Source organism: Corapipo altera, unplaced genomic scaffold (genome assembly GCF_003945725.1).
Source record: "Corapipo altera isolate COAL_440 unplaced genomic scaffold, ASM394572v1 268, whole genome shotgun sequence".
Lineage (NCBI taxonomy): Eukaryota > Metazoa > Chordata > Aves > Passeriformes > Pipridae > Corapipo > Corapipo altera.
Window position 1 is genome coordinate 9,658,050 of NW_020884901.1, and position 17,402 is coordinate 9,675,451.

The 17,402-nt window shown below is 54.2% G+C and overlaps 2 protein-coding genes across 3 annotated transcripts; one reads left to right on the top strand and one right to left on the bottom strand.

The window, feature by feature from the left end:
- The first annotated feature begins 351 nt into the window (after window positions 1–351).
- Window positions 352–2,578, top strand: TUBB4B (tubulin beta 4B class IVb). The gene is made up of 4 exons (XM_027650350.1): window positions 352–522; window positions 625–733; window positions 844–954; window positions 1,368–2,578. The coding sequence occupies exons 1-4, from the start codon at window positions 466–468 to the stop codon at window positions 2,426–2,428; spliced, it is 1,338 nt and encodes a 445-aa protein (XP_027506151.1). The 5' UTR covers window positions 352–465; the 3' UTR covers window positions 2,429–2,578.
- On the bottom strand, window positions 2,496–17,199 carry FAM166A (family with sequence similarity 166 member A). 2 transcript variants are annotated; one of them, XM_027650352.1, is made up of 7 exons: window positions 17,084–17,199; window positions 12,609–12,748; window positions 8,611–8,927; window positions 7,574–7,688; window positions 6,376–6,470; window positions 4,407–4,524; window positions 2,496–2,655 (listed from the first exon to the last, which is right to left on the bottom strand). In XM_027650352.1, exons 1-7 carry the CDS (start codon window positions 17,137–17,139, stop codon window positions 2,567–2,569), a joined length of 930 nt encoding a protein of 309 aa, XP_027506153.1. In that variant the 5' UTR covers window positions 17,140–17,199; the 3' UTR covers window positions 2,496–2,566. The 2 variants fall into 2 exon arrangements, with proteins under 2 accessions (XP_027506153.1, XP_027506152.1); XM_027650351.1 differs by having other exon boundaries at window positions 12,579–12,748.
- Between the last annotated feature and the right edge of the window lie 203 nt (window positions 17,200–17,402).

The window sequence follows — 17,402 nt, forward strand, 5'->3', positions numbered from 1 at the left end:
GAAGGAGCGGCTGCGGCGGCCACCGCCCAGCGCCCGCTGCGGAGTCACTGCGACGGTTACCAGGGCACGGCCCCCGCGGCCAATCAGGCGGCGTGAGCTCATCCCCCGGGGCCGCCGGCCAATCGCCTGCGACATCAATCATTCAATTCGGCCAATGGGGAGCGCTTTCAGCGGGTGGGGCGGGCACTCGCGGGCCGCGGTTCCCCCACAGCACAGCCAACAGACAGCGGGGCGGGGCCAACGGGAGCCAACGGCTTGAGTGACAGCCACGCGGCCAACTGGATCGTCTCGCTTGTGGAGCCTCGTTATAAGCAGCCAATCGTTGCTGCGCGTGGACTCCTGGGCGGGGAAAAAGCGGCTGCGCGCGCATTCCGCTGCTATATAAGGGCTGGCGGTTGCCTCACGCAGCCAGAGTCGGTTGGGGGAAGGTTGGGGTCTGTGGCAGCGCTCGTAACAGCCGCCATCATGAGGGAGATCGTGCACCTGCAGGCCGGGCAGTGCGGCAACCAGATCGGTGCCAAGGTCCGGGCGGGGAGAAGGGGCTTCGGGGGGGAGCGAGGGAGGGGGGCGAGAGGGGCGCGGCTGGCCCGGCGCGGCCGCCCCTGACGCGCTTCTCTCCGGCAGTTCTGGGAGGTGATCAGCGACGAGCACGGCATCGACCCCACCGGCACCTACCACGGGGACAGCGACCTGCAGCTGGAGCGCATCAATGTCTACTACAACGAGGCCACAGGTAGGGCCGGGCCCCTCCCGAGCCGCCCCCCCCCCCCCCGCCCCCCCCCCCCCCCCCGGGCTCCCCGCGCCCCCCCGGCGCCGCAGTGACGGCTCTCGCTGTGTTCGCAGGCGGCAAGTACGTGCCCCGCGCCGTGCTGGTGGACCTGGAGCCCGGCACCATGGACTCGGTGCGCTCGGGGCCCTTCGGGCAGATATTCAGGCCAGACAACTTCGTGTTCGGTGAGTGCGCGGGGGCGGGAGGAGCCGCGGGGTGGGGCAGGGCCGGGCACTGCGGGGCTGCCCCGCCGCACATGCTCCGAGGGACCGGCCCCGCCGGGGCTAATCCTGGCGTGGAGCACCGGGATTGCGGCTGGGAGCAGCTCCCAGGCGGCACCAGAGGTCGTTGCTCTTTCTCATTCTTGCTGCCGCCTCCCTTGCCACACCGAGAGAAACGGAGTGGCTGCTGTATCATTGATAATTAATGTTTTGCCTGTGTCTGCCGAGCCACTGCGGAGGTGCCTGTGTGAAACCACAGCCCTTGCGCTCGATAAGATGAAAGCTTTTTCGTGGAGCCTGATGCTCTTAAGCTTTGCTTGCAAGCAATAAGCAGGAAGCAGTGACCGTAATCTAATACGAAAATGGCTCTTTTCCAGGTCAGAGCGGAGCAGGAAACAACTGGGCAAAGGGCCATTATACGGAAGGTGCTGAATTAGTCGATTCTGTGTTAGATGTTGTAAGGAAGGAGGCAGAAAGCTGCGATTGTCTGCAGGGCTTTCAGCTTACTCACTCCCTGGGTGGTGGCACAGGCTCTGGCATGGGTACCCTTCTCATCAGCAAAATCCGTGAGGAGTACCCAGACCGAATTATGAATACTTTCAGTGTGGTGCCCTCCCCTAAAGTGTCAGATACCGTGGTAGAGCCCTACAACGCCACGCTCTCGGTGCACCAGCTGGTGGAGAACACGGACGAGACGTACTGTATCGATAACGAGGCGCTGTACGACATCTGCTTCAGAACGCTGAAGTTAACGACCCCCACCTACGGGGACCTGAACCACCTCGTGTCGGCCACCATGAGCGGTGTCACCACCTGCCTGCGGTTCCCGGGCCAGCTCAACGCTGACCTGCGGAAGCTGGCGGTGAACATGGTCCCCTTCCCTCGCCTGCACTTTTTCATGCCCGGTTTTGCCCCGCTCACGAGCCGTGGGAGCCAGCAGTACCGGGCTCTCACCGTGCCAGAGCTCACCCAGCAGATGTTCGATGCCAAGAACATGATGGCAGCGTGTGACCCGCGTCACGGCCGCTATCTGACGGTGGCCGCCGTCTTTAGGGGCCGCATGTCCATGAAAGAGGTGGACGAGCAGATGCTCAACGTTCAGAACAAAAATAGCAGCTATTTTGTTGAGTGGATCCCCAATAACGTTAAGACAGCAGTCTGTGACATTCCACCTCGCGGCCTCAAAATGTCTGCCACCTTCATTGGCAACAGCACGGCCATCCAGGAGCTGTTCAAACGCATTTCTGAGCAGTTCACTGCGATGTTCCGCAGAAAGGCCTTCCTGCACTGGTACACGGGCGAGGGCATGGACGAGATGGAGTTCACAGAGGCTGAGAGCAACATGAACGACCTGGTGTCCGAGTACCAGCAGTACCAGGATGCCACGGCCGAGGAGGAGGGGGAGTTTGAGGAGGAGGCTGAGGAGGAGGCAGAGTAAAGCTATGCAGTTGAACACCTGTAAATTTTGTTTAAAGTTGTATGAACTCTCTCTCATTCAAAGGTTCTGTTTGTGTTGTGTTATTATTGCTGTTTCCGAGTCACTCCCAATGCTGTACAGGCACCATTAAAGCAGTTTTCACAGTGCAAAGCCCCGTCTCCTCTGTTCTTTCCGGTAAGCTTCCCGCGTGCCGTTCCCGTAGGTGAGCGAGTACAGGTCACGGAGGTCTGGAAAAGGAACACGGTGGATTTGGCACGAGCACCCCACGGCAACGCCCCTGCTCTGCTGCCCTCAGCCAGGTGATGTGTCACTGGTGTGGTGACAGCCCTGCTGTGGGAACTGGAGAAATTCCCTGGTATTCCCTTGTGATCAGGTACTGCTGGAGGGGGGACACACTGACACACAGGGTGGAATTGGCTCCAAGCTGTTTCTAAATTTGGGTCCCTGCCCATGGCCTGTGCAGCCTGGCAGGGCAGGGGCTGAGCAGCTGCTGGGCTGGGCACGAAGGGGCCACTGCAGGTTTGAGCTGCCTGGGCATGAAATGGTGCCAGCGAGTGCCACAGCACTGAGGGTGTCCCTGGCACCGGCTGAGCTGATCCACGGCAGCTCCTCAGCTCTACAAACCCAGCAGGGAGCTGTGTCCTGGCCCAGGAGTGCTGGGGGCAGCTGTGACAGGCTGGGTGGCACCTGCTGCTGGGGGCAGGTGACACCAGAGCTGTCCTGTGCACACAGCTCTGCTGCAGTTGCCCTTAAATCACTGTAGGGAATTTGAAATTAAATCAGGTGTTGGTGCAGCCTCTGCTTTTGGGGTGAGCTGAACACCTGACAGTGACATTGGTTTGTCTCATGGAAACCCTGTATTAACACAACACATTTTTACTGTGGAAAAAACGTGTTCAGTGTCACCTGAAGTGACAAAGCTGGACAGGAGGGAACAGGCTGCTTCCCTGCTGGAGAAATTCTGGTCAGGGTTCTAAATCATAACTGCTTTGGTTTAAAGGTTTTCTGCTTTAATTAATTTTCTCCACCCAGAGCCAGACTGGTTGGAGCAGTTAAAACTGTGCTGACTCCGGTGGCTCCTGGGGCAGGGAAGTGGGAATGTCAGACCTGCACAGAACAGGCTGTAGGGGGAAAGATGGCAACAGATCCCTAAAGCCTGAATTAACACTGAGGACTTGATTTTTGCCTTTGATTTTAGGGTGGGCTTTTCTTGCTCCCTGACTGGCAGGGTGTCCAGCTGGGCTTTTCCTGCCTGGCTTTCCCAGGTCCTGTTGCAAGTCTCACTAAAGCCACACTCACTGCCTCAGCCTCTCCATCAGCCACAGCCCAGCCCTGCCACGATGATTTTCCTGCTCTTTGCTTTCAATTCTTCCACATTTTATCTATTTTATTATTTTCCCTCTGCACTGCAGTAAGGACAAGCCATGAGTTTGGTTCTCCCTGATTTCCCACCCACATTACCGAGCTGTGACCAAACACACCAATGTATTAGTTGCTGATTTGTTGAGATTTTAGCCTGGTACTTTCCCCTTACACACAAAATCCTTCCAGACCTCTCCTTTTAGGCAGCACCAAGACCTGACAAGGCTCAGGCAGGCACATGTCCTGATGGCCAGTCCCATTTCCCACACTTTTTATGCCATCTCAACCCCTTTGTATCATCTACCTTCTGCTTTTTATCAGACTTGAGGCTTTTTAGAACAGAATCCCTTCCCTGACATGTGACCATTGGGGTGTCACTGAGTCTCTCCTGCCTCAGTAAGGGGCTGGTGGCTGGAACTGTGTCCTGGTGAGCCTGGCAGTGGGAATTCTGGGCTCTCCCACAGCAGGCACAGCTCCAGAAAAAAAAAGACTCTACTACCTGTATGGAACATTTCAGCAACTGTTCACTTCCATGCCACTCCAGCTAATAACAGCACTACTTAGCACAGTAATTAGTATCGGTGACTTTCACTTTTCACTCAGTTGATGAACTTACGTGGCACGAAGCCTGTGTAGGCAGGTTTCAGTCCACCACTGTTGTAGATTTTGGTGTCTGGCCAGTGTGTCAGGGGAAATCTCATGCCCAAGGTGAAAGGTGGATTTTTCTTCAAAAGCTGGAAAAGGAAAAAAAAACCCCACAACAACATGAAACGGTTTATTTTAAAAAGTACTATTTTTACCAAAGTCATGTGCTTTGACTCTACATTACATAAAATATTTAAGCCAACATAAAGCAACTCTCTTTCCAACCCTGCTTTTTTATAATTAAAAGCCACACTGAAATCTCTCCTTTTCCACTCCATAAGTTTTTCTCCTGGCAGGTGTTGGCAGCAGCCTCTGGCACTGCCCAGAGCGAGTCCTGACCAGCAAGTCCAAGTCCTAAGGATCTCTGCTGACCTTGGGCATCATCCCCAAGTCCTAAATGCCTGGTGCCTTGCTGTGAGCCAGCAGTTCCTGCTGGAGCTGGGCACACCTGTGCTGGGTTTGACCCACGAGTCCCACAAACAGCAATTAGCCTGTAATTCCCAGGCCGGGAGGAACAGGAAGGCTTAGGGAGCATAAGAAGGGAGAGTGTAAATCATCTCCTGGGAGAGTCCCTGCCCTCCGAGGGGCTGGGCAGGGGGGTGGGTGTCACAGCCACCTAAAGGTGTCCCTGGAGCTGTGCCACCCCCTCGGAGCGGGGGTCACACCGCGGGGCCACCGAGCCCTTTGTGGCTGCGGCTCCTCACAGGGCGCTGGGGAGGGAGGGGTGTTATTGCCGGGTGCGGGCAGGGAGCAATGATCCACGGCACAGCCCCGCACGTAACCTAGGGCAACAGAGATTTAGGGCAGAAGATTAGTGGCTTGAAGTCAGAAGCCATCTTAGATGGAATTGCGGTGTGATTCTCTCTCCTTTGCGTGCCTATTCCCTCGGTGCTGCTGAGCCAGCCTGGATTGCGCCGGATCCTGACACCTCCCTCGCTGATTTACTGCACGGCAGTGAAGGGGCAGAAAGGCTCTGCAAGCAGCACATTTAGCTTGGATGATGCCTGGGGTTTGTTCTGTTCGCTCCATTTCAATTCCTGTTCACGGCAGCAGGGAAGGAGAAGGAAGCCGGAGCGGGGAAACACATCTCGGCCAAAGCACGACGCGCTCAGCCCCCTGCCTCATTTCTTCCCAGCTGATTTCTCTGAGCTGGGGATGCTCAGTCTTGGATGTTTTTCCTACATCAGAGGCATGACAGCGGCTCCCGGGGAGCAGGAAGGGCTGGAATGTCGTAGCCTGCTCTCAGTGAGCTCATATGCGCTCACCGGGGCTGGACCAGCGAGGCTGCTGCATCCCAGGGGTCTCTCTGCATCCCAGGGGATCTCTCTGCATCCCAGGGGACCTCCCTGCATCCCAGGGGATCTCCCTGCATCCCGGGGGCAGGAAGGGATGTGCTTTGAATACAAGCTATTAACTGCTGTGGGAGGGATCTCATTTTCTGTGCAGGAGGATTATGTGGCATCGTATGGGACCTCTTACAATACAGTTTTCCAGTAGGGATATTTCTCCCAAAAAAGGAGGAGAAAGAAGATCTAGATCCTTTTAAGACAAATGATGTCAGTAAAGGAAAAAGACTTACAACCAATTAAAAGGGAGACACATTCACCCAAGCAGCACAGGAAGCCATTCCAGCACTGCCATCCAGATGAAGATATATTCCATAAGGGAAGTGCAGAGAGTTGCATCCTGTATTTCTGCACTCAGAGCAACATTTTTAACAGCCACCTTTGACCCAGCCCTCAGTAGATTTGCTTAATCCTTTCATGAACTCGTTTATCCTCCCTTAATGTCCCAAGGAAACAAGTTACAGAATTTAATCACTCATGTTTTTTTCAGCGTTTGATTTGTACTTATAACCCACTTCTGATCCTACCACTGAAAATTCAGGTGGATCAGCATCAACACTGTGCACATTCTTATTTCAGCAATATGTGATCTACCTGGTAGTTGTCAAATTCCTTCATTGCCTTCCTCACACCTGGGATGTAGGTCAGACCAAGATTGTTGGTGAAGCAGGGGATGAATCCGGTGTAGCCTTGGGATGAAGGCAAGAGAGAACATTTTCTGCTTGAGAACACACATATCATTTAAGGATCACCCAGTCTGGAAGTGGAGGAGCCTGGGATGAATATAAAACCTCAGAGTATATGAAGGAAAATTTAATCTATTTAAATTTAAAATTAACTCTTACTCCTAAAGCATCTTCTCTGAAAGAGTTTTTTCCCTATGATTCCCAAGGAAAGCACAATGGGCTGAACTGATTTTTTGTTGGTCTCCATGAGTATGGAAGAACCATTTTCTTACAGTCTTTCTTTACATCAACAGCTCTTTCATGTTCTCTCCCAGTTTAATACACATTCAGGCATTAACAACCAGGTGTCCAACCTTTCCTCCTCATCCACTCTGCCCATCCAACACATTTCCAGGACAGAAACTTTATTAAGTCTAAAACTACATAAAACACAGACAGGTAGAACCTAAAAGCATCCAAAGCTCCCTCTTTCCAAAGGAATGCTTTGGAGAGGGAGATTTGTCTTCTGCATCTTAAGCATGAATGTTCCCTCATTTTAACTGAAATATTGTGATCCCTGTATTCCTGTGGAGTGAAATATCCCACCCACTGGTGTTGGGCCCTCGAGGGGGAGCTCAGTCCAACACCCATCACAGCTCTTCTGCTGCACAGGAACCTTCTTCCAGAGCAAGTATAAACCTTGTAGGACAGGGTTCATACCTTTATGGGGGAGCCACACACCACTGTGAGTGGATTTGGTGATGAGAAAAACACCTTATTTCAGGGAGAGGAATAACTGCCTCAGTGGGAACAGATGCTCAGAGCCACTGGGGTGGGACAGAGCCCACAGCCCATCTCTCCTCACTTTCTGGAGCCTGCAGGGAGCTGAGGTGGCTCCTGAATCCCTTCCACCTGTCCACTGGCTCTCAGCATCACACCCACAGGGGTGACGGCATCCCAAAGAAACGCCCCTGCATGGAGAGGAGCGGGGGCATTCCTCATCCCAAAGTGTTCAAAGGAGCTGGAGCAACTGGCCAGTGCCTCTGAGGTTTCCCCATGGGAGAGAAAGGGTGACCTGATTTCTTCTGAGGTGGCCTTGTGCTGCACAAGACCCCCCTCTCTTTTACCTAAGGTGACTTTCTGTCGGATGGCATTTGGAACAGGCAGTACTGGCAATGGATCTTCTTGCTCCTCATACGGGATTTCAGCCCCTCCTGGCAGCGTGAAGCCTCCAGTTTCGAGCTGTTTAATATAGGAAAAATAAAATAAACACCAGTAAAACTCGCTTCTTCCCTTGGCTCCATTGCTTAAATCTCTGCCAGAGCCTGGGAATGGCAACTGCCATTTCCAGTTCTTCCCAGCTTCATATTCAGAGCTATTCCAAAGATTTCTGGTAAATTACTGGACGAGCAAGCAGTAGATCTTGAAGAGACCTTTGCAAAATCCCCGTGGAGATCAAGGGGAGCTTTGGGCGTGAACTCATCTGCAAATCTGTTTCTGAGGGCAAGGAGCAGGAATACCCCTTCTTGGGATTTATATCCAAGCCAGCTTTTGACTCCATACGTCAAACCTCTAATCTCTGCCTTCAGAGGATTTGCAGAGCCATGGCTGCTGGAACGTGACAGATGCTGTCAGTGGCTTGGGAGGGAAAGCAAGGCACAAACACGTTGGTTCAGAGTGACACCAGCTGTGGGAGGCTCGACAGCCCCAGCTCCACAGGCAAATCCCAGACCCTGTGTTCGAATGAGGGGTAACGATGGTCGGGGCAGTTATGGGGTCAGAAACCCGGCACATAACCAAAGGTGCTGGGAGTGCTGTCTTTTCAGGGGCAGGAGGAGGGTGCAATCAGGGCTCCAAGGGCACCCAAAGCCTGGCTGCTCAGCCCAGCAGGATCTAGTGACTGGGGCTGAAGCTAAGCCCAACCAAATGAGAAGCGTTTTTGGTTAGGAATCACAACTAACTATTGAAACAATTTCCAGAAGATCCAGTAGATTTGCCACTGCTGGAAACACTGGTGTGTCTGACCTTCCTCTACACAGCACCCCAAACCTTCCACCCTTGCCTTTGCCATCCACGCCCATATGAGATTCCACCCTCACACCCCTGCACCAAGGAGATCCCCCCGTGCCCACCAGTCCCCGACCCCCCGTCCCTCACCACTCACCACCCTGCTCTCCGCGCAGGGGCCGCAGATGTGCCCGGCTCCAGGCCCTTTTCCCTGGCAGCAGGACAAGGGGACCTCGGACAGCTGCTTCTCCCTCTCCTCGGCTGCGGGGTGCAGGGAGAGCCCCCCCGGGCCCCACTGGTTGGGCCAGGTCTGGTGGGTGCCGGGCGCGCCCGTGTCCGCGGGGCGCTCCCAGTGCGTGGGGTTCATGTGAACCATCATGGGCTCGTCCTGCGCCCGCCCCGGCCCCGGCAGGATGGGCCTGGGCCCGATGAGCAGCTCAGGAGAGGTTGCTGCAGCATCATAGGGAGAGTAGCCTGTGGGACAGACAGAGTCAGGAGGAAGGAGTGGCCCAGGGTGGGATTCCCGTCATTTGGACCTTCCCACGCCCCTCTGTAGGAAAGGAAAGGAAACTGGAATTCAACAGCGTGGAATCATAGAATAGCTCGAGTTGGAAGGGATTATCCTACAGGCTGTGAGTGCTGTCAGCTCCACCAGGGAAACCTGCAGAGAAAACCTGCACAAATACAAGTCAAATGACTTAACATTTATTCCTAAGTGTCACATAAACTGTAAAACACCAGCCAAGGCAGGAGGAAGGGGAGATGAGCTGAGCTGGTCAGAGAACAGTGCTAATAACACCAAGGCTGTGGGTTCAATCCCTGTACAGGACATTCATTAAGACCAGTCGAGGGAATGGCTGGAGCTGTGTCAGGAGAGGTTGAGGCTGGATATTATCCCCCAGAGGGTGGTTGGCACTGACCAGGCTCCCCAGGGCAGTGGACACGGCCTTGAGGCTGACAGAACTCCAGGAGTGTTTGGACAATGCTTTGAGGGACAGGGTGGGATTGTTGGGGTGCCTGTGCAGGGCCAGGAGTTGAACTGGATGATCCTGGTGGGTCCCTTCCAGCTCAGGAAAAAAACCATCCTGTATCCTTAACTCCCTGTGGCTGCATCAGCTCACCCCAAACACCGAGGAATTCTGGCACTGGTACCGTTGCTGCTCATCGAGGAAAGGCTCTGCTGTAACACTGGCATAAAAGATGTATCCTACATCCAGCATATGCTAAATATCTCCACTGTGAACCAGGGACAGAGCCCTGCAGATCCACTCAGCGCAGGGACAGCTGGGCTTGGCAACTTCTGTCTGATTTTCCCTTAAAAACCCCTGTGATGTGGCTCCCCAGGTGCCCCAGCCCCGTGTGAGCCCCCAGGCACTTCCTTGTGCTCTGTGCCAGCAGGGAAGCCCATTCCTCCCTCCTCAGTGGTTCCAGAGGAGGATCACTCTTGCACCCCACAACCACCATTTCCTTTTTGGAAAACTGCTACTAGCTCAGCCTTGTCTTTTTAAAACAAACCAAATTCCTCCCATTTTTGTGCTCGTAGGTCATTATTTTTCCACCCTCTGGTCATTACAGCCTTCCTGTGACCTCCTCTTGGGAGGACATCTGCATCCCAGTGCAAAGCCCCAGGGATGAGGCATCATCTTCCAGCAAAGGCTCCATCTGGAGAGACTCAGTTCGTCTGCAGTTCTGGGTCAATGGCTGAACTCAGTGTTAGAGGTCTTTTCCAACCTGAATGATTCCATGATTTCTGGGGAATTACAGTGCAGAGCAAAATTTGCCCCTTTCCACAAGTGTATAAACTTCTGATGGGCATTTATGTTTACAATCTGCCCATAATTGTATGATAAATTGTATATACTGTGTGTATAACTTTGTGAAGTAGGTATAATATGCTCCATGTAACTGAATTATCAAGTGTCCAGGCTGGCAACAAAATAAAGAAAAATCCTTGGTGAAAGCCATTTTTCGATCCAGTGTGCAAATTTTAAAGCACAACTTGTCTTATTTCTTACTTAATTATTAATGACAATGTTGCATCTGCTCTCTTTCTCCCACAGACCGAAGCAAAAGGAAGCTTAAATTGTTTTGTACTTGAGAAATCCACATGAGCTCCTTCTTATGACCCTGGGTTTTGCAAACTGATTGATTCAGAAAGGCTGCACAAAGAGGCACTAAATGAAAAGCCAGGAGAGCTCTGAGCATTTGATTTGAGTAAATATCCACATTTTCAGGTCAGGTTCCTGCCTGTGCCACAACCTCCTCAGTGCCAACACGGATGATGGATAACCCAGCACAACCCTGGCTGATGTCATGGAATCACAGAATGCCCTGACTTGGAAGGGACCCACAAAGACCATCCAGTCCAACTCCTGGCCCTGCACAGACACCCCAACAATCCCACCCTGTCCCTCAGAGCATTGTCCAAACTCTCCTGGAGCTCTGGCAGCCTTGGTGCTGTGCCCACTGCCCTGGGGAGCCTGGTCAGTGCCAACCACCCTCTGGGGGAAGAACCTTTTCCTGAGATCCAACCTGGCCCTGCCCTGGCACAGCTCCAGCCATTCCCTGGGTGCTGTCACTGGTCACCAGAGGCAAAATATCCCCAAGCAGCAGAGCCTGACCTCACTTCCAGACAGAAAACAACATGGGATTCAACTGACAGAAGCCAGCAAAGTACTTGGTGCCCATCAACGAGGCTTTACCAAAACCAGACGTCCAGAAAAAGTCCTGAGACCAAATTTGCCAAAGGCCACCACAGGCCCAACAGTGCCATGAGCTCTTAGATCTCCATCCCAGAAAACACCCAGGGCAGCACCAGAGAAGGGTTTAAGGGGTGGCACAGTGACAGCTGGGCAGCAGGAGCTGTTGGTGGGGAGCTACCAGCACAGCAAGGTGTGGCTCCCCACGGCCACGTTCTCCAGCATCTCACCAAGGGGCAGCAAACGTGAGCTCTGAGCTGCAGGTGAGGAGAGACACAGGAGAAGGGTGGGATAATGAGAGAGAGCAACTGGGTCAGCTGGTTGGTTGGGTCCGTCCAAACCCTCTTTTGGTCCAAGGAAATGCAAATTTAAATGTCCAGGAATGAAGGCTGTAAACACCACCTGTGTAGTGGAGACCTGGATCCTGGAAATCAGGGAGGCCAGAAGTTTGGAGGAAGGTACACGGCTTGAATTCCCAGTGGGAAATGGGAAAGCACCACTTGGTGTGGCCACCCCTGAGGAAATTAAGACCCAGATCCCACATGGGCACGTTATCCTTGTGTTCAGGCTGAGAAGGCTCAGTCCCACTGTCCAGGGCTCCACAACAGCTACAGCTCAGCCACAGGGGGTGGGACATGGCAAATGTGCTCCCAAGGGGCTGAGCAGGATGGCTGGGCTGTGCCCTGCTTTGGATCTGCTCAGCAGGGACCAGACACTGCCCCAAAGGGCTGGGACCTGGTAGGAGACTCCTGCAAATTCCCAGCACTGGGAGTCTACATGAGCATGTCCCAGTGTCTGATGGAGGAGATGGGGCCCATTAGCAGAAGAAGGGAAGGGAAAGAGAGGGAGAGGAGGGAAATGGAAGGCACAGGAGCCCTTCTGCTGAGCTGAGGAGCAGCAAGAAGACAAATCAACACCAGTCAGGAAAGGATTGGAGGTAGGAGAGTCAACCTCGCCAGAAAGATGGATTTTAGCCTGTGGAATTGTGCTGGGTTTGGCTGGGATAGAGGTCATTTTCCCTGTAGTAGCTACTCTGGGCCCTGTTTTGGGTTTGTGAGCAAGAGGCTGTGTGGGGTTTAACCCAACCCTGACAGGAATCTGGGAGAATCGGGGAGTGAGTTCATAAAAAGGCATCAAATCACTTGTCTTCATCTAACTAAAGATAACCTGGGAACTAAAACTCTCCTCTCCACTGGGCACCAACGTGACAATCCCCACCCTCAGGAGCTGAGGCCGAGAGCTCCAGCCCCTCACCGTGCTGCCCTCCAGGCACCTGCACTCCTACCCTACGACTGCTCCCAGGAAAAGGTCCCATTTCACCCAGGAGCCAACCAAGGGTGGGCACAGACCCCCCTGCAGGTGACTGACCCTGTGCCCATCAGCAGGGCCTGTCCTGGTGGAGGGAGGAGACCCGAGCTCTGCCCACCTGGACGCCCAAGGAGGGAACTGAACTCACTGACAGTTTTCAGCTTGTGCAGCGGGGCCAGCACGGAGCGGGGGCTCATGGCCACGGCAGGGTCTGTCAGCACATCGTGGGTGGTTCTGCCATAGGTTTTCCCAAACCTGTAGGTGTACTGAGGGACATAGCCCGTGTAGCTGGGGAGGAAACCAGAACAGAACCGTCACTGAGATGGAAGGTGCCCTCTGGTAGATAACCATGGAATCACAGTTTGAGTTGGAAGGGACCTTAAACACCATCCAATTCCACACCCCCCATGGGCAGGGACACCTTCCATTAGCCCAGGTTGCTCCAAGCCCCGTCCAACCCAGTCTTGGACACTTCCAGGGATGGGGCAGCCACAGCTTCTCTGGGCAACCTGAGCCAGGGCCTCCCCACCCTCTGAGTAAGGAATTTCTTCCCAATATCCCACCTAACCCTGCCCTCTGTCAGTGCAAATCTGCTGCAGAGCTTTTGTGTGCTGGAAACACCACGTCCAGGAGCACCTGAGCCCAGGGAAGGTGGTTGTACAGGATGTGCCCCTGAGTGGGAATGAGTTGCTGCCACCGGAGCAGCAGCACGAGGGGAGAGCTGAGGAGACACGTGTGGTTCCACATGAAGCCAGGAGGGTGGGTCTGGGTTTCACACACATGTTTTCGTGTGGCAGCATGAAAACTGGCTCATCGATTCCCAGGCATGTGCAGGCACAGGCTCTGGTTTGTGGAGGAGCACGGGATGAGCTCAGGGAGCAGCACCTGTGGATGGGAAAACTCCCAGCGGGAGCACAGCCTGGGCTGGTCACTTTGGCAGTGCTGACATCCACAGACTCCCAGCTAAAATACCATTCCCAGTTCAACATGCCCCAGTTTAAGCTTTGCAATGCCTCTCTGCTCTGACACAGTGAGTAACTGGGAAATTCCCAATGTCTCTTGTTCAATATTGAAACTCAAAAGCAGAAAAATTCCTTGCTTGGACCCTCCACCCCCCCTCTCCACTCAGTTCCAGGCTCATGGGCCCCCCCAGGCACTGCCTGGCATGGGGGAGGCAGGGGTGGGCAGGCAGCTGCTCAACCCCAGGAACAAACTCAGCTCTGTTTTTTTGAAATCTCTGTGCTACCTCTCTGCTCTCAGCCCTGGGACAGGCAGTGTGACTTTGGGTGGTTGAGGGTAGGGCAGGTGCTGGAGCTCTGGCTCTGCTCCGAGGCACCACGAGAAACTTCAGCTTCTCCAGTCTCAAATTTCCCAATGGTGATGTTATTCCACCACTGAAGGAAGGCAGAGCTGCCAGTTGCAATGGACAGACAGAAATATTCAGTCAATGAGCCCAGCGTGGAGCCGGGGACAAAGCCAGATGATGCATGAGGATCATAAGATGATGAGTAAGTACTTTCCCTTCCAAATAGTTTAAGCAGCAGCGAGCAGAGCTGTGCATTCACACTTGGCAGGTTTTCCCACTTTGCATGCGGGATCCCTCCCCAGCAGCCACCGGAGCAGCTCGGTGGCTCATCCCCAGGGACTTCCAATAAGTTCTTGCAGCATGGGGAAGCAGCACCAGGATGATAAAGCTGAGTAAGAGCACAAATGACACAGCCTGGGTAATTACAGGATGGCTGGAGGGATTCTGATCATGAACATAGTAATGGTTGGGCTGAGAGAGGATTCCATTGCCCAGCAATTAAACACGAGTAACCCGAGGAGCCCAGCGAGTCAGTCTGGGTGCCCGGAGAAGGGATCTGCCAGGGAGGGAATTACAGTGCTGCTGATAAAATCTTGGGGAAGAGACCAACCTCAGCAGGGCTGTTTGTGCCCCTGTGCTGGGGACTGTGATGCAGGACCCCAAGGGATCCTCATTTTCCCAGTTCAAGCTGCAGTGGCTGCTCTCAGGCCTCACTGGAGAGCAGCAATCACCCCCTGGCCCAAGGCTGAGCCCATTTCCCTTTTCTCTTGCTCAGCCCTATCTCTCCCATCACCACTCTCCAGACTGTGACACCCAAACCTGCTCTGCCTCCCTGGTCTCCAGCCTTGGCCCTGAGCCCATCCTCACTCAGCTCCAAACCCTTCCCAGCTCTGCAGATCAAGGGCAGGGTAGGCAGGGTTGTGCCCAGGATTCATGGACTGACCCCTTCTCTGTGCACCAACGTCCCAAATCATCCCACTCCTTGGGTAGAGGCTTCCCAAAGCTCTCAAGCACGGCATTGGCATTTTCAAACTCCTGCTGTGACCATTCATAGAATCATTGAATCAACAGGGTTGGAAAGGACCTCTGAGATCATCGAGTCCAACCTGTGACCCAACCCCACCTTGTCACCCAGACCATGGCACTGATGCCACATCCAGGCTCTGCTCAAACACCTCCAGGGACGGGCACTCCACCCCCTCCCTGGGCAGCCCATTCCAAGGGCTGATCCCTCTCTCTGCAAACAACTTCTGCCCAATGTCCCACCTAAACCTGCCCTGGGGCAGCTCAAGGCTGTGCCCTCTTGTCCTGCTGCTGGTTCCTGGCAGCAGAGCCCGACACCCCCCCGGCTCCCCACTCCTGTCAGGGAGTTGCAGAGAGTGAGAAGGTCTCCCCTGAGCCTCCTCCTGTCCAGGCTGAGCCCCCCTGAGCAGCTCCCTCAGCCTCTCCTCACAGCACTTGTGCTCCACACCCTTCCCCAGCCTCGCTGCCCTTCTCTGGACCTGCTCCAGCCCCTCCATGTCCTTCCTGAGCTGAGGGGCCACAACTGGGCACAGCACTCCAGGGGTGGCCTCCCCAGTGCCCAGCACAGGGGCAGAATCCCCTCCCTGCTCCTGCTGCCACACTGTTCCTGGTCCAGGCCAAGATCCATTGGCCTTGTTGGCCACCTGAGCACTCTGGCTCATGTTCAGCTGCTGTCAATCCCCACTCCCAGCTCCCTTCCTGCCTGGCTGCTCTCCAGCCCCTCTGTCCCAGCCTGTGGGGCTGCCAGGGGGTTGTTGTGGCCAAAGTGCAGGACCCGGCCCTTGGCCCAAGGGACAGCAACCTGCTTTGTTCCCCTCATTGTGTTCATGGGTTCACCAGCACATGGCACAACTGGTGACACCTGTGACACAGCATCATCCCCCCCTCCTGCTGGCACCTCAGTTCAGGGAGCACTGTCTGCTGGGCTCGGGCAATGCCCTTCAGGCAGCTCCTCCTTGCCCTCAGCCACCCAAAGCAGATGCAAAGCAGCACCCTCAGGGGCTTGGGGGGATGCCACGAGCCTGCACAGCACCAAGAAATGCAGCAGCAGAGTTTGGCTGCTCCTCCTGTCTGCAGAGGCTGGGACAGCCCTGGAGAGGAGCAGCCCCAGCTGCTGTGTCTGTGCTGGGCTTGGAGCTGCTCCCGGGGCAGCTGCTGCAGGCAAGGGAAGGTTTGGAGGCTTTTGGGGGTGCAAGCCCTGCCACAGCCCCCTCCTTGCTGCTCCTCCTCTTTCCCTGCCAGCACAGGGCTTTGACAGCACACACACAGAAAATCACATCAGATGGCCACAGCAATGCAAAAATATGCCAAAAAACCCCAACCCCAGAGCTTATGTAAGCATGGAAGGTACAGAGATCAGTAATGGAAAAATCCTGCATGTCACTGTGATGGGAAGGACTGATTGGATCAGCACTGCAGAAGCAGAGTTTAGGGAATGTGCTCCACCCTCTATCAGTGGCTCAGGATCTGCCTCCTGCCCATACCTGCCCTGCACCCAGGGGACAGGGCTGGCGTTCCCTGTGCCAGGGCTTGCAGCCTGGTCAGGCACCAGCTCACCTCAGGCTGGGCTAATCTGAGTGATTTTGTGCCAACAGCAGCTGGTTTTCCTCAGGAGCCATCCAGCCCTTCCCAACCCATTCACAAGTCTCATGGACCACAGGACCCCAAACACAACTTCCCAGTGAAGCCAATCCCTTATTCCTGCCACTCCTGTCCTACCTCCTCACCTGTAACTCCTTCCCTCTTACCCCTGGCAGCTTGGTTTCTTCTCTCCAAGCCTTTAGAGGAGAATGTCACAAACACCTTTGGAAAGAAATCCTACTACCTATGGACCAGACCTCCAGCATTCCCAATCCCTGACTCATTCCAGACCCACCAGCAGGACTGTGGTCCAGCCCATTGACCAGAGAGTGCCATGTCTGTGCAACTATTTACTCAAAGGAGACTTTCAAAAATCCTTGGTGCAAAAATTATGACAGTTCAGAAGCCAAACCCTGCACAGTAGCTCTGGTAACATCTGGCAGCTTAAAAGAAATGGGAAAAAAAAAAAAAGGAGGGAAAAAGAAAAATTTTGGCTTTGCCCTCAGTGTTCTTTGCCATGGTCTGCAGTTCTACCCTGCTGGAAGGTGCTGCTTCTCCTGGAGCTCTGTCTCCTTCAGAGCACTGTTACATGGAATATTTAATAGTGTCTTTAAAAAAAAACCCCAAAACATCATGAGTCATAAATACTACATGATCCCAACCAGAGCTATTTGCATCAGAAATGGACCTTTTGGATGAACTTCAGCACTTACCCAGGGAGGTAGTAGGGGTTTCTGGGGAAGATGTTGTTCCCCCTGGAGGCTGCCATGGTGATGTTACGTCTGGTGGTGGTGGAGGGGGGAAGGAGATGTGGTCTCCAGGGGAACCTCTGTGATGTCAGCACCTGACAGAGCTCCATCTGCAGCACAGAACTCCTCAGGTTCTCCTGGACACAGCTCTTTGTTCCCCCACCTGGAAGCTTTGGATGAGCACAGCGATTTCATGGTGCTTGTCAGGTGTCCTGAGAGCTCAGAGGCCTGGGGACAGCAGGGCCAGACGTTCCCTGTAAGCAGCCCCAGCACAGATACATGT